Here is a 17,310-nt window from a genome sequence, read left to right as displayed (position 1 = left end):
TCCCTTCCACTCTCTCTAAAAATCAATGAAAAAATATCCTCGGGTGAGGATTAACGAAAATAAATAAATAAAAAGTATATGACTACTAGTATGTAACATGAAACCTATTTTTCGTCTCTTTCCAGATTTAATCAAGGTCTATGTTCACAAACACCCAAGCACTATGGCAACTGAATATTATCAGCAGCAAATTATGCAATCCCCTGCCAATGTTTCCTAAGTAATTCATTATATGGGGCACTGGTTTCCTGAGCAAACTCTGCCCCCCAAATTTCGATTCAAGGACTATTTATTCGGTTGACAAATATTTATGGAGTTATTGGTATGTGGTTGGCACTGCACTAGATGGTGGTGGGCATACGGCAGTAAGTAAGATCAATAAATAAGGTGAAGAAGGTCCCACTCTCTCAAAGCTTATCTTCTAGCTGAAGGGAAACATATTAAACAAATAATTACATGTTTGAGTATTTCTATTGTGATAATATACACATAACAAAACTTGTTTAAGCTGCTGTACTGTGTCTCTTATTTAAAGCAGCCTATACCAGTAAATGCAGAGTTAAACATTTTTTTTCCTTGAAAAAAATTTGAAATTTTAATTCTCACTGTGAACTTGTTTGATCAAAAATTATAGGACATCACTACATGGGTTTAAAAAATGGAATAAAAATTAAAAGTGGTATCTACATAATCAGCAAATTATCAGGTAAGACATTTTAATTACTTTACATTTCTTCTTAGCATGAGTAAGAATACACCGGTTCCAAAGTTCTATAAGGGTTGCCATTTTTACTGCAAGCTTTAAGTCAAAGTGCTACGCTACTCCGTAAGTCATCTCTAAATAAATGGCAGTGCTCATAAGTACAAACTGTTAGTAGGTGGAACTCTATACAGTGAAGATGAGAGAATTTTTTATAAAATTAGATTTAGAAAAAGGCAGAATGTCTGATAATTATCAGTCTCTCAAAGGCTAGAATGAGAAAAATGTAGAAAGTGAAGTACTCACTGGTTAATAATATTTTGCTTTGAGAAAGCCAGAAATGATTCTAAGACATAAGCAATAATGATAAAAGATGTAATTAATATACTGTATCTCTTTTAAGCCAACGCATACTTTTCACCTCAGGACAGTTCTCATTTTTACATTCTTAGTTTCCTTTGTCCAGAACAGGACCCTTTTTGAGCCTATACAGTGCAGCCTTGACTTATGAGTGTCCCGACTAATGAGTTTTTTGAGACACCAGCTGTCTCTCTGCTGATTTTTAGCATTGAGTTGATAGAGTAATTTGAATCAACGAGCTCCTTAACGAGCTCCTTAACGAGCTTGGTCTCGGAACAAATTAAACTCGTAAGTCAAGGCCCCACTATTTGAATAGAGTTCATAATCTAAAGTCATTTTTTCTCCATAGGATTTTTAAAAAAATATATTTTATTGATTTTTTTACAGAGATGAAGGGAGAAGGAGAGGAATAGAGAGTTATAAACATCGATGAGAGAGAAACATTGATTCAACTGCTTCTTGCACACTCCCTTCTGGGGATGTGCCTGCAACCAAGGTACATGCCCTTAATGGGAATCGAACTTGGGACCCTTCAGTCCACAGGCTGATGCTCTATCCACTGAGCAAAACCAGTTAGGGCTCCATAGGATGTTTTAAGCTGCAAAATGGCAAATGACTAAGTCAGTTATAAAGCATTTTTAGCATAATAAATGCCAATTTACAATAACTGTCAATAGACTTCTATGCAGAAGCCTAAAAGTTGCTACAGTAGCGGTGAGAACTAACATGATTCTTCCAAAGGCTCAGGCTCCATTTGTTAAATACTGTCATAAATCCAGAAAAGCAACCTTGCAGCTCCTCCCAAAGCTGCATAATTTCCCAAATGAGTTTCCTCTGGTTGAGGAGCCTGCTCATTCCTTCAGTCCTTTTTCAGTCGTTTCGTTTTTGCAATATTTTCTTGGCGTTTTTGTGTTTTCTTTTGCTCCTTTCCCCTGGCCTCGGTCATCTTGGCCAGCTTCCAAGACAGTACAGCGCTTGCTAGAAACAGTGGAGTAAGGGCCGAAACAACTGTTGTAAGGAAGCCATCTGGGTCCTTTGCAGCCCATTCCACAGCGCGCTCAGCCCAAGCCTTTGTGTCAAGCATTTCGGAGCGGTGATAGGAAAAGGACTTATGCTGGAGGTGTGACCCCTAACTTTGTCCTGGATTCGTGAGCCAATTACACTCTCAGATGGGTGAACCCTAGTTGGTTGTCTTCTTTAGCTCTGCTACACACTTCGAGAGAAGGTTATGCTCCCGTGAGCCCCCCACACTTTCAGGAATAGATGTTACCCTCTTTGCTTGCGTTCGGGGTTCACGCGGCTGGGTCTCCCCAGCGCCGCCGCCGGCACTCCACCGCCTCCGCACTTCCACCTCTTCCTTGGGGTTCCCCTCGCATTCTCCCTCGTTCCCCCACCCGGTCCCCGGGGCCCCCATTCACCGACCCTCTAGGGCCTAGGTTAGTGCGGCCCCGCGGGACTCGCGGAGCGGCGGCCGGGGGAGCAGGGGGAGGCCCCGCCACACCTGGCGCCAGGGCCGAACCTCCCCAGCAGCCCACAGCCTCCCGCGCATCGCGCCCTGGGCCTTGGACCCCAACTCCCAGCAAAGCCCGGAGTTAAACATTTTAAGTGAGCATTAAGCACATCCACAATGTGTAACCGTCACCACCATCGATCTCCACAAGTCTTTCCACCTCGCAAAACTGAAACCCTGTACCCATGGAACAACTCCCCTTCCCTCCCCCAGCCCCTGGTGACACCATTCTGCTTCCTGTCTGTGGATTGGGCTCCACGTGTGTGTCTTCTTGTGACTTTTTCCCCTCATCATAATGTCCTCATGTTGCAGCATGTGACAGGGTCTCCTTCCTTCTTCAGAACGAACGATATCTTGCTGTATGTATATAGACTATATTTTCATTTATCATTTATCAGTAGATATCTGGGTTGCTTTCAGTTTTTGGATAATATTTTAAAATATTTTTCCTCTACTGTTTTGAAAACAGGTTTCAGCTTCCACACTAGACTTACAGAGCTGGTAAAAACTGGCAAATTATTTCTCCTACATAACTTCCACTACACATTCACAAACAGTAAATATGTTGTTGTTGTTTTGATTTTTGTTTTGTTTTAAACATCTTTTTTAAAATATATCTTTATTGATTTCAGAAAGGAAGGGAGCGGGACAAAGACAGATAGAAGCATCGATGATGAGAATCATTGATCGGCTGCCTCCTACACGCCCCCTTCTGGGGATTGAGCCCACAACCTGGGCTCGTGCCCTTGACGGGAATGGAACCTGGGACCCTTCAATCCGCAGGCCCACGCTCCATCCACTGAGTCAAACCAGCCAGGGCTGTAAATGTATGTTTAATTACCCTTTTAAAAAAAATATTAACCAGCCCTAACCGGTTTGGCTCAGTGGATAGAGCGTTGGCCTGCGGACTCAAGGGTCCCGGGTTTGATTCCGGTCAAGGGCATGTACCTTGGTTGTGGGCACATCCCCGGTGGGGGGCGGGTGCAGGAGGCAGCTAATCAGTGTTTCTATCTCTCTATCCCGCTCCCTTCCTCTCTGTAAAAAAATTAATAAAATATACATATTTTAAAAAATGTTAACCAGAGTTTTCTCTCTCTAGCTATGTCCTTTCCTCTTCTTGCTTTCTCCCCACTGAAATGGCGAAGCTGTGTTCTCTGCCCCAGAGGAGGTAAGGCAGTGAAAGCTTTTCTGGGGGTTTCTCTGGCTGCTCCAGCCCAGTAGCCTAGGTGCTTAAGGAAAGAGAACCAGACAGGACTCCAGGCGTCTGGACAGACAGCCTCATGGACAGACATCACTACAGACAAAGTGGTCACTCCCAGTACCCTCCTCCCCTCCTCTTCCTCTCTAACTATAGACGCTTAATGCTTCAGAGCTACAGAACCCTTTGGGACCCCAAATTGACTGAAGTTATATTTCTATCACCATGGCTGAATGAGATCTTGAAGTATAAATTAAGTTATATTTCTTTTTTTTAATATTTATATTGATTTCAGAGAGGAAGGGAGAGGGATAGAGAGAGAGAAACATCAATAATGAGAAAGAATCATTGATGGGCTGCCTCCTGTACGTCCCACACTGGGGACAGAGCCTACAACTCGGGCATGTGCCCTGACTAGGAATAGAACCATGACCTCCTGGTTCCTGGGTTGACGCTCAACCACTGAGCAATGCCAGCTGGGCTGTTATATTTCTTGATCATCTGAGCTGTAGACTGAGATCTCTTCTCCTATAAACAATGACTTAATTACAATGTATTCTATACTGTGATTGGAGGTCTCGTTTCTGTGAGAGCCTATGACACAGACCTGACTGGGTTGGGGGGAGGGGGTGGCATGTAATCAGATTAGACTTCCTCAAATTTGAGTTGAGATATTAAGAATGAATATGAAGCATGTTGACAAAGGACGTGGGCCAAGGAGTCATGTCTTACTTCCAGTGCTCCTAGCCCCCAACCTTCCCATGTCCTCTCCTCCCCAAAATATTCCTACCATTGCTTTGTTTCCAGGAAAATCATCCAGCACATGTCCATGTGATAACCAATTCTTATCAGTATTCTTTTATTTCTATCACCATTTATCCCCCCCATACCCTCTTCCATCTCACCACCTCCCTTATTAGTACTGAGACGCCTACAGCTCCGTGTGGATGTCATCATTTTCTAGTAGTTTTACATATAGAATTCTCTAGATGTTTTACGATGCTATTTTGATCTTTGCAGCATACCTACTAAACATCTGAGCATTCTTCATACAATGCAAACATATCAGCTCATATCTTTTTTCTCTTGTAGTATTAATATTCAATTCTAGCAAGTATCCTTCATCATACAGCCATCATGTTGAGAAGCAAATAAAGGAAAAATAGTTTTCCCACATCATTAATTACTCCATTTTTAAGCAGACACAAACACTTTCTCTCTTTGGCTTTGGAACAGCTAGTAGGCTGCCAGCTGGGACTCCCCGGGGCTTTAAGAGCCTTAATCACCAGAATGAGCTTTGTTCTTATTAAGGAAAATAAGATTAAATTAAAGGTACATTCAGGTATTTCCTCCCTGGTTAGAACAGGCACAATTGGTGATTTATTTTTCATGCATCCACCACTGATTTTACTATAATTTCAGTAAAATTTTATTAAAATACAAGCAAATTATAATTTACCTATTTAAACTGAATCTATTTTCTGAGCTCCAAGCTCATTTCCAATTATTGTACTTATTACATTCCTTTTAAATATCTCATGGGATCTAAAAGGGGGGTGGGGAGTGTTTTGAATTCACAATGCTTCTGATACCAAATGGGTGGGTTTTTTCCCACACCAAGAAATTCTCTAATTCTCTGTGAACACTGACTAGGTGCTCTACAATTCATTCTGTTAAATAATCAATATATTTTTATTGATTTCAGAGAGAAAGGGAGAGAGAGAAAAAGATATAAATATCAATGATAAGAGAGAATCATTGATTAGCTGCCTCCTGCATGCCCCACACTGCAACCTGGGCATATGCCCTGACTGGGAATCAAACTGTGACCTCCTGGTTGATGCTCAACCACTGAGCCACGCTGGCCGGGCTACAATTAATTTTAATTCTGACACAGTCTACCTGGAGATAGTGTTAGATGCCACAAGTTAAGGGCTCAGTCTCACAAGACTGCCCCGACTCAGACACCAATCACAAGTCCCAGGTTGCCAACTGGTTGTAAATCAAAGGTTCTCACAATGCCTTTTATGGTTTTGATGATTTGCTAGAAGGGTTCACAAAACTCAGGGAAACGTTTTGATTACTATTACCAGTTTATTCTAAAGGACACAGCTCAAGTAGAAGATAGCCAAGAAAAAGAGATGGGTAGGGCAAGGTATGGGAGGAGGGACTACTATGTATGCAGAGCTCCATGCCCTCTCTGGATGTGCCACCCTCTCATCACCTCCATGTTTTCACCACCTTGGAAGCTCTCTAAACCCTGTGTTTTGGGTTTTAAGGGAGGTTTCACTACATATACATGACTGATTGATTCATTGGCCATTGGTGATTAAGTCAATTTCGGCCCCTCTCTTCTCCCCAGAGGCCATAGTGTGTGTGGATGATGGGGAGGAAAAGAGGGGAAGGGGAGACAGGGACTAGAAGTTGCTCCCTCTAGTCACATGGTCACTTCCTCTAGTGACCAGCCCCACCCTCCAAGAGTCACCTCATTAGAATAAACGAAGGTAAGGTTGGAAAGGGCACATTATGAATAACAAAAGATGCTCCTCTCACCCCTATCACTCAGAAAGTTGCAAGGGTTTTAGAAGCTCTATGCCAGGAACTGGGAACAGAGACCAAATGTATATTCCTAATTATGTCACAGCATCTCAAGGTAATCATGTCCAAAAACTGAAATCTGGACCTTCTTCCCCAGGTTAATAATTATTATCGATATCATCTATTTGCTGTTTCCAAACTCTGGAAGACATTTACACATGCTTTCCTTCCTGCCTAGAATGTTTGTCCCCACTCCTTACCTGACTGGCTTCGAGTTATCTTTCAGACTTGAGCTTAAATATCAGTTTGTCAAAGAGGTGTTCCCTGACCCTCTCCCAGTCTAAATGAGATTCTCTCATAATTTCTACAATTATCCTTCATAGCACATCACAGTTTTTAATAATGTGTTCGATGATTGCTTGTGTGTTGCCTGGCTCTCTCACTGGCATGCATGAAGAAACTGGATTCCCGACTTTTCTTATGAGCACCCAGCAGAGTGCCTGCCATATATAGTGGGTGCTCATATTTGTTGAATGTATGAATGAATTGTCTATACCTGTGTTTCTTAAAAGGAACTCCTTAGAAATTGTTCTCCTGGATGATCCTATATAATAAAGAGATAATATGCAAATTGACCATCACACCCTCACAAGATGGCCACCTCCATGTCATCACAAGATGGCCAGCAGGGAAGGGCAGTTGCGGGTGATCAGGCCAGCAGGGGAGCAGTTAGGCGTCGATCAGGCTGGCAGGGGAGTGGTTAGGGGATGATTAGGCTGGCAGGCAGAAGCAGTTAGGGGCAATCAGGCAGGCAGTCAGGCAAGCAGTTGGGAGCCAGCAGTCCCGGATTGTGAGTGGCAGTCAGACATCCCCTGAGGGGTCCCAGATTGGAGAGGGTGCAGGCTGGGCTGAGGGACACCCCCCCCCCGTGCACGAATTTCGTGCACTGGGCCTCTAGTAATATATATTTCCTGAAAGAAGGGTTTGCCATCAAATAAATGTAATAAATGAGTTAAACAAAGTTAAAAGGTTTCTGTACTGCAGGATATCTCAGAATCTACAATCTGCAAAGGAACATTGTGACTACAGCACTTGAGAGGAGAAATGGCCCTGACCTTTGTGGCTCAGTTGTTTGAATGTCACCCCATATGAGAGATCGCTAGTTCGATTCCCGGTCAGGGCATATGCCCGGGTTGCAGGCTCAGTCCCCAGAAGGGGCTGTGCAGGAGGCAGCTGATCAATGTTTCTCCCTCTCCCTTCCTCTTTCTCTAAAATCAATAAAAACATTTTTTTTAAAGAGGGGAAATAAATATGAGGTTTCTCAAACAAGTTAAATCATAGAGCCCTTACATCACAGTACCTTTCAAGATGAGTGCTCTATGAACCATATTAGGGAAAATTCTAATAAACCATAATTATTTGGCACTTAACTTAAATGCTCCGTATTATAGAAGTTGGAGCAAAAGTAGGTTTATAGTTGTGAATATGCAAAACACAAAGTTTATTCTTATATTATTATTTATTTAATTGTATTATTTTCCATATGAACAATTGTAAACCTACTTTTGCCTCACCCTGTATATTAATTTTGCAGTCACTATTTAAGCCTTCTGTAAATATTATTCTATTTACCATTTTTTGAGACTACTTTTTAGAGCTGTTTTGGATTTACAACAAAATTGAGAGGAAGGTACAGAGATTTCCCATAAACCTTCTGCCCCCACACATGCATAACCTCCCTCACACCCCTGACCAGAAGGTACATTTGTCACACTTGATGAACTGATATTGATTGACACGTCATAATCATCCAAAGTCTTTAGTTTACCTTAGGTTTTACTCTTGGGTTTGTACATTCTATGTGTTTGGACAAATGTATAATGACATATGCAATTAAGGCTCCTTCATGTCTTTGCATGACTTGATAGCTCATTCCTTTTTAGTGGCGATTTCCAGAGTGAAGAATCCTTGTGAGCTGGGCAGGTATCTGTCTGATGACCAATGCAAGAATGAAACTGGCATTCAGGTATAGGACAAACGATATGGGCTGTGACTCCCCAGTCTGGTTTTCCAAGCATAGTCATTTTATCTACAGCCACAAACAAACAATGCATCATTTCAAGTGCAACTTTAAAGACCCAGAAAGTTTTCCAGGTAGAGTGGCAGGGCAGTCTAGTCAGAGGAAACAACATTGTTAGAAACAAGGAGACACAAAATGGGCCTCCTCAATGAGGAGTGGCAGGGCCCCTGATGGTGATTACTACACTGGTTCCATATTGAGATCCCACATGGGGGTGAGGTGGGGAGCAGGCAGAGATCAGATTGTGAAATACTTTGTATGCCAGACATTTGAACATAATTGTGAAAATAGAGGGAGCCATGGAAGGTTCTAGAGCACAGGGTGGCCATGTGTCACCTACAGTTAAGAACATAGTCACTAATGTTAAACCATTAAAAACAAACATAGTTACTGATGGAAATTATTCTTGAATTTATTCTGGCTTTTACTTAATTTGTACTTATTGGCAAATACCTACCAGATAAATCAGAGAAGTTGTTAAGCAATCCTTGCCCTGGACCAGCAAATAATGCAGTTTACTCACAGATTCCTCCTCCTCACCACCTGCAAAACAGAAGGCGAAGCACTGCACCTCCACTCGCAGTGAGGCTGGAGAACATTACAAATCACGTCCATGGAGAGGGTTCACTGTGTCTCCCGGGAGAAGTCAGCACACTGCAAATTCAAGGCAGATGGCTTATGGGCGGTGAGTAGGAAATGCTCTAAATGAGGTGACATGAAGGAGCCAGACTCTAAGTGCACTGCTCTATGTGTGCTGTACTTCTGTCTGAACACCAGTTTTTCAGCCTAACCCGTGGATGAAGAAGGTAGCCTGTCTTCTCTATGCTGCTCATCTTTTCACACTAATGTACGAGCCAGCATCTGTATTCAGTAAGTTTTTGCATTTCCCCATTGACTTTCACTAGTTAATCACAATCCTTTAGTAATAATACTACCTATGCATATATGAATTCTTCTGCTTGTCCATTTTTATTTCAACTAATACCATAACAATTCTTGTGTGATAGTTGCTGAAGTAAAACTTGATTGAATTGTGCAGTTGTAAGTAGCTGGTGTATGGTCATGGTTCACCAAAGGGAAAACAATAGGAACAAGAACAGCACATTGCTGGCCAGTGGACCAATAGGCAATGGAGACCCTTTATGCAAGCTTCACCACTTCTGCATGTAGACGTCTGGAGAGCATCTCTCCCTTTCTCTTTCCCTGGCATTTCCTCCTGTCACAGGCAGGAAGGCAGTTTATGTCCCGTTCTGTAGTGAGGAAGTCCTGAGACACAGATGAATTTTTACAACAGAAATAATAACAGACGTCCTTTCTTCCTTACTGAGTTATTGCGAAGATGAGAGTAGTTGAAATTCCTTTTTAAGCTGTAAAGGCAAACCTGCCCCTGTCACAGCCTTGCCTAAAACTTCCAAGGTCTCCCTCAGGGCCTTGGAATGAAGTCTAGAGTCTGTGCACGCCTTAAAGGTGACCGGGCTCATCTCTGCAGGTATAACCTGTTTCTCAGCCACCTCCACTCCAGACTTCACCGTTTGGATCCTTCACAGGCCAGGGACCCCATGGGTCTTTGTTCAGGCCAGTCCTTGTCTGCACCCTCCTTCTCTGCTCCTCCATTCACCCTTGTATGGGCAGGTGCTCCTCCTAAATGCTCCCTCCCTTAGCCACCTATGCTTTCCCAAGGCAGCATTTCTCAACAGCACCACTGACATTTGGTATTGTCGCTGTAGGAGGCTGTCCTGTACACTGTAGGATGTTTAGCTGCATCAATAGCCTCTATCAACTAGGTGTCAGTAATACCCACCTCTAACTCTGACAACCGTAAATGTCCCCCAACACTACCAAATGTCTGGTGGGGAGAAAGCTCGCACCAGTTGAAAAACACCACTCTAAGGTATTGCTTATATTGGACCAATTATACTCCAGACACATTCAGATGCTGAAGAAAAAGAAGAAGAGGTGGGTGAGGGGGAAGAGCTTTCTTTATTAGCAAATAGTGGTCTGACCTTGTATTAGAGCCACCATAACACTAGTAAGAGAAAACACTTGATCCTGCTAATTAAAGTTACCCTGTTCTCTTCTGTTTGAAAACCATCTCTTTCGTTGTGTGAAGTGTGAAAAGGTCTTCTGTGAAATTTGATTTCATGTTTACTCGTGAATAGCAGCTGCTTAAAAAGTTGTTCATTTGGGGTAAATTATAAGTTTGCCTCTGAGTACATAAACATCCTAAAAGTTTATTTTGTTTTGTGTCTCTGGAGAAGTAAGTGGGACTGAATGAGCTGAGAGTTGATAAGTTTGCAAATAGGAAGGGCTGGGCTGGGCGGGGAGAGGAGGGAAGGGGACTCTATTTCTGGCCCTCCCTCTGCCTAGATCCATTTACAAATTACTGCCTAAGCAAGATCGTATTAAATCCAGCAGTTTTCTAAGGACACTTAAACATTTCCCAGTATTTACCCGAAGAAGAGAGGGATACTATCTCCTACTCTGAAATCTCCCCAAAACCTTTCTGGTTGTTTAAAACCTCTCTCCCTCCCCCCATTCTGGGGAGGAAGACAAGCCCTTCTGCTTTCTTCCTCCTCTGCCTATCCTTTCGGAACCAACTGGTATTTGTTTTTCCTTCCTGCCTGCCTGGAAAGGATCCCTCCATGTTATCTCCTCCTTGTTCCTGCATTCCCTGTTTCCCTCTCCATTAGGGCAGAAGGGCGGCAATGAAAGAAGCATTCTCACTGACGAAGAAGCAATAAGAGGAGTTGATTCAAAAGCACTACTTTACTCATTCATCAGGCAATCATTAGTTATCCTTGCTTGTGTTCCTTGCCGGCAGGCGTGTGCTTGCATTGTGGACCACTGGATCCCCAGCACTTAGCATCATGCTGCATAACAAATTGCTTGGAATGCAATGACTAAAAATGACACACATTTTATTATCTCTTGGTTTCCATGGATCAGGAGTCCTGGCACAGCACAGCTCAGGGTCTCAGAAAGTTATAATTAAGGCGTCATTGCCATGGCTGGGGTCTCATCTGAGGCTCCAGGTCCTCTTCTAACTTGCCACGGTTGTTGGCAGAATTCATTTCCTTGCAGTTACAGAATTCATGGTGACTTGCTTCAAGGCCAGCAAGAGAATCTTTCTGACACTTTCAAGGCTCTCATGTGATTCAGACCCACACAGAATAATTTCCCTTTTGATTAACTCAAAATCAACTAATGAATAAAGTTTCTGAACGTTTGCCATAACACACAACCTCATCACAGGAGTCACACCCATCACATTCACAGATCCTGTCCAAATTCAAAGAGAGGCATTTAGGTATACAAGGACATGAGTTGTTGGGGAGTCACCTTAGGATTTTGCCCACCACAGCACCCAAAAATATTGGTCAAGTGAATGCATGAAAGAAAGAAGGAATGCATCCATTTGTTTTCACAATAATCCTGGGGTGTTGATAATATCTCTGTAATTTCTAGGGATTGACATTCAATCTAGACATTCAAAGGATAGCGAATGACTGAAGTCTGTCTGAGTCTCTCTTAAACCTCAGTCCTGCCACCAAGTTTCTGGCCAGAGCCCTGGCACAGCAGGTCTGGCTGCTCTGTTCTGGCTAGAGCAGGATGTGAGCTGGAGGCAGAGGTCCACGGGGCCAGGCCATTTTCATCCTTCACACAGGTGGAGTCTCCAGGCACTGGGCCACTCAACAGGCTCCAGGGGTCAGTCCCAGCTATGCCAGGGCATCTGAGCACTGAGGGAGAGCGAGGCTCGGCTTGCTCCTACCTGGAGGTTTTGCCTTCAGATCCATGCCTAGACCTTGGCACCAGTAGGTTCTCTCTTCTCCCACACTTTCCCAAGCTGGAGATGGGAAAGCGGGTGAGCCATGTTTTGTTCACTCCCTCCTCCCTTTCAGAGGCTTAGTAAGCTGTGCCCCTCGCTCTGGTGGGACTGGGATGGGAAGAGTGTTTTCCGGACCACAGGAAGGCAAGAGTCCCCTACAAAAGATTATGAGATGAGTATGGACAATGATCATGTTGTATTTAAGCAAAAAATAATTTGGGGGTGAATAGCAGTAGATTAGGCTCCCCATTTGATCTGCTTCCCAATCACCTCTTCACTATGCACCAGGTAGTCTACACCTTGTCTGTGTCTGGCCACAGCAGCCTCTTTTTCCTCTCTGCCCCTGAGTTTTTCCTAGTTTATCTATAATCTTTAACAAATATACTTTTCATCTGCCTTTGTGTTGATAGACTTACATTTTCATCACATATTACATATTAAAATCCCTCCATTACAGTATAATATGCATAATACATAAGCAATCATATCCCACTATAATTTCACAGCATGCCAGGCATCAATCCAAGGTGCAAGATGTTTGTTTGTATATTTTCATAATTCACTTTAGGCTTTAATTACAATGAAGCAATAAAAGAGAGATATGAATACATTGATCTTGTGGCTGGCATCCTTGTCATTCACTGCATGTGGACTATTCCCATTGAAATGCAAGCATGTCTCCTTCTCAGCTGCTGTTCCTCAGGCTACTGAGAGCATCCAAAACAAGTTAACCGCAGCCTTATGAATATCTAGCTCATTCTGTCCCACTTCTCCTGAGACACAAAACAACACAAGCCTCTAGAATATTTATGTGCTCAGAGGCAAACTTACAATTTATCGAAAGTGAAAGACTTTTGTGAGCAGCTGCTATTTGTGGGTAAATATGAAATCAAATTTCAGAGAGGAACTTTTTACATTTCACACAAAGAAATCTAACTGCCACTTACATAACACCAGACAAAATGTAAAGGGACTTCCGGGGTATAGCCAGTTTGTCCAAAACAAGCCTTTATTGATGAAATGTGAACATTTGGAATCAGAGAGCCTGTTTGTCTCATTCCCAAAACGTGCTTCCACAACCGCTTCGTCCTATCGATTCTCATTCCAACAGCCAGCTTGGTTAATTGAAATCGAAAGGAACTGCCGACACAAAAGCATGGAGGCATAGAAAAACCTTTCCTTTGTGGAAATGGAAGCAGTTCCGCACAGCTTGAGCAGGGGAATCGTGGAGATATGGGACTGGGAAGATAGTGGAGGCACGATCATCAAACGCCTTTCGTTAAGAAGTGTGTGCTCTCTTCCAGGGTTCCTCGGAAGGGGGCGCCCTCTGTTAGGAGTTGAATGGTGCCCCTCCAAATATGTCCGTATCCTAACCCCCGGATCCTGTGAATGGGACCTTATTTGAAAAGAGTGTCTTTGCTGAGGTAACTGATTTAAGAATCTTGAGATGAGACCACACTGGGTTATCCAGGTGGGTACTAAGTCCAATGACAAGCATCCTTATAAGTGACAACAGAGGAGAAAGCCACATGAAGAGGGAAGAGAGATTCCCAGTGATATGGCCACAAGCCAAGGAAGCTGGCAACCACAAAAGGTGGACAAAGCAAGGACTGGACTCTTCCTCCACAACCTCCGGAGAAAGTGCGGCCCTGCCAATGCCTTGATTTCAGTCTTCTGGCCTCCAGACCGTGAAAGAACACATTTCTGTTGTTACAAGCCACCTGGTTTGTGGTCATTTGTTACTACAGCGCTAGGAAACAGTCTGCTCTTCACAGTGCTCTACTACAGTATTCATCTTTCAGACGTCCCCGACCGGCCCAGGCAGTCAGCCCTTCCTGCTCTAAGCTTGCCCAGGCTTTCACAGCGGCTACCACCCTTCCCATGCTGCTGTTCCCATTGCTCTTGTTTCACTTTCCGGCTGTCCGTGGTCTTCTTTTCAGCGCAGGAACACAATGCCTTACCCCTCCAGGGACTGTCTGCAAGGATGCCCAGACCCCTTCCCATAGATGCAACCAAAACCTTGAGACTTGGCCTCACAGTTAAATGCTTCCTTCCCTCCCCTTTACCTGCTCACATGGATTTTGAAGGGAGACTAAAAGCAGATTTAGATTTGTTACCTGAAACAGCACCTAGAGCAAGCCTTCCAACACGCTTTCCCATCCACCCGTGGCAACCTCACCTCGCCTTCTTCGCTCTTGCCATCAGAAATCGGCTCTCCTGGCTTCGCTTCACTGTGTTGAAACAACTCGTGAAAGCTGTACGGCTGCCTTCCTGGGAGAAAGCCCAGAACTAATCAACTCAGAAAATCTCTAATAAGAGGTTAAACGCATAATTTGAGGCACGACTGACACAAACAGAAGGGGATTTTATGAACTCTAGGAAATTTACATTCGCTTCCAAAATCCCTTTCTTCTTGCCCTGCATCTGGGTTTCCCCCCCTCTCTTTCCCCATCCCATGCTCATTGTCACTGGTTTCTGGGGCTTTCTTCTCAGGGTCCCCCTCCCAGGCGCCAACTTCAAATTCTCCCCTCTGTGACACAGCAGGGTCAGTTCTGTCTCAGGCCTTATTCTGAAGTGCAAGTTCACCAACACCCATCCTTCCTGGGGAGTTACTCACCTGAACCACCCAGAGGAGAACAACTCATCACCTGAGCAGCTCATTCACACCTTTCCTGGGGAGTTACTCACCTGAACCACCCAGAGGAGAACAACTCATCACCTGAGCAGCTCATTCACACCTTTCCTGGGGAGTTACTCACCTGAACCACCCAGAGGAGAACAACTCATCACCTGAGCAGCTCATTCACGCCTTTCATACAAACACATGCAGTTCCTTCCTAGATAAATCGAGTGGAAAAAAATTTCTCCATCTAGGAACTTATATATCTTTTGTAATCGGGGAGAGGGGGAAAACCTTTTCAAAAAATTAGACAGTGCATGTGAAAGTGTAATGTGTATCATACCCAGGCTGAAATAAGTATTGTTTCAACATAGCCTGACTCTTGAAAAAATGATGGTATCAGAACAATCATTTAGGAAGTTTGCCAAGATCTGTCAGTGTTTGAATATACTTTCTCTTAGACCTGGAAATCCTCCTTCTAAGGGTCTATGCCATCCTATATAATAAAAGCCTAATATGCTAAGTGTCCAACCGTTCGTTTGACCTTTTGACCAGTCACTATGACGTGCACTGACCACTAGAGAGCAGGCGCTCCGACCAGTAGGTGAGCTTGCTGCTGGGGTCTGGCTGATCAGGACTGGGTGAGAAGGGCTAGACATGCCCTGGAGCCCTCTCGCAGTCCCTCCCTGGCCCTTCCCTGGCCCGGATCATGCACTGATGGGGCCCCTCAGCCTCGCCTGCGCCCTCTCGCAATCTGGGACCCCTTGGGGGATGTCAGAGAGCCTGTTTCAGCCTGATCCCCACAGGCCAGGCCAAGGGACCCCACCAGTGTACAAATCCATGCACTGGGCCTCTAGTATCATATACTTGATGAATATTAGTTTCTCCTTCTCCTCCCTGATTTATATTTTAGTTCTATGTGCCAGTTCGGTACACCCTCGGGGAATGCCTATTATCCTGCCAACTATTTCCCACTGTAGATTAGTAAGTTGAAATTTGAGTCTGGTGAATTTTGATTAGAATGAGTCAGCTCCCCAAAGCCATAGGACACTGCAATGTTGTATTAGTTTCCTGGGGCCATTATAACAAATTACCACAAACTTGGATGGCTTAGAACATTTATTCTCTCACAGTTCTAGAGGTTGAAGTCTAAAATCAATGTGTCAGCAAGGACATGCTCTCTCAAGGCTCTAAGGAAGGATCCTTTCTTGCCTTTTCCTAATTCCTAGTGGTTCCCAGCAACCCGTGGCATTCTTTGTCTTGAAGATGAATCACTGCTCCATCATCACCTGGCATTCTCCCAGTATGTTTGTGTCCAAATATCATTAAATACATCCACAAATCATCATTAAATATGCCTCTATAGCAGTGATGGCAAACCTATGACACGTGTGTCAGAGGTGACATGCGAACTCATTTTTTTGGTTAATTTTTTCTTTGTTAAATGGCATTTAAATATATAAAATAAATATGAAAAATATAAATCTTTGTTTTACTATGGTTGCAAATATCAAAAAATTTCTATATGTGACACGGCACCAGAGTTAAGTTAGGGTTTTTCAAAATGCTGACACGTCGAGCTCAAAAGGTTCACCATCCCTGCTCTATAGACTTATTAGCATGCTTACAAACAAAGGGGCAATAAACAAAGAATTCCTTTCTCTAGGAGATAATAAAGTTCTGGAATAAGCCCAACCAACTGAACTCTCCTTTAGAAGCAATAGGCATAGCATTTTGCTGACATGAAAGAATGTTTACAAAACACTGTTTAGTGTTTGTTCTTTTGTGTCATAGCTGTAAATTCACTCCCACTACACTCAGATCTATAAATATAGGTATTCCATTGTGTCCTATTAATATATATGGTCTAAGGAACTCTCACCCACTGTCAATTGTGATATAAAAAACATTGGAAGAAACAATTGAAAAATAAATCAAAAGACAAAACATCTACAGATTACAGACTTTTCTTCCTTTGTATGAGTTAAGTATTCATTATCTAATTCCTTATAGTTTGAGTTTTCCTCTTGTTTGCTTTAGATGTAATGTTTTATGGCAAGTATATTTGTATTTAACACTTTATATTTGATTGAGGATGAGCTTTTTCTTTTTTTTTCCTTTTTTTTTTATTTATTTTTTTTTTATTGCTTAAAGCATTACAAAGGGTATTAGATATGTATCCATTTTATCCCCCCGCCCTAGACAGTCCCCTAGCCTCCCCTATCACCCAGTGTCTTATGTCCATTGGTTATGCTTATATGCATGCATACAAGTCCTTTAGTTGATCTCTTACCCCCCTACCTCCTGCCCCCCAACCCTCCCCGGCCTTCCCGCTGCAGTTTGACAATCTGTTTGAGGCAGCTCTGCCTCTGTATCTATTATTGTTCAAAAGTTTATAATGGTCTCTATTGTCCATGAATGAGTGAGATCATGTGGTATTTTTCCTTTATTGACTGGCTTATTTCACTTAGCATAATG

The 17,310-nt window shown here is 43.2% G+C and overlaps 1 protein-coding gene across 1 annotated transcript; it reads right to left on the bottom strand.

Annotated features, from left to right (window-relative positions):
- Positions 1 to 1,867: 1,867 nt before the first annotated feature.
- On the bottom strand, positions 1,868 to 2,144 carry LOC132226338 (small integral membrane protein 15-like). Its single transcript, XM_059681075.1, has one exon. The coding sequence runs from the start codon at positions 2,142 to 2,144 to the stop codon at positions 1,920 to 1,922; it is 225 nt and encodes a 74-aa protein (XP_059537058.1). The 3' UTR covers positions 1,868 to 1,919.
- Between the last annotated feature and the right edge of the window lie 15,166 nt (positions 2,145 to 17,310).

Source organism: Myotis daubentonii, chromosome 2 (assembly GCF_963259705.1).
Source record: "Myotis daubentonii chromosome 2, mMyoDau2.1, whole genome shotgun sequence".
Lineage (NCBI taxonomy): Eukaryota > Metazoa > Chordata > Mammalia > Chiroptera > Vespertilionidae > Myotis > Myotis daubentonii.
The sequence above is the reverse complement of the archived record's forward strand: the minus strand, read 5'-3'. Positions and strand labels throughout refer to the sequence as shown.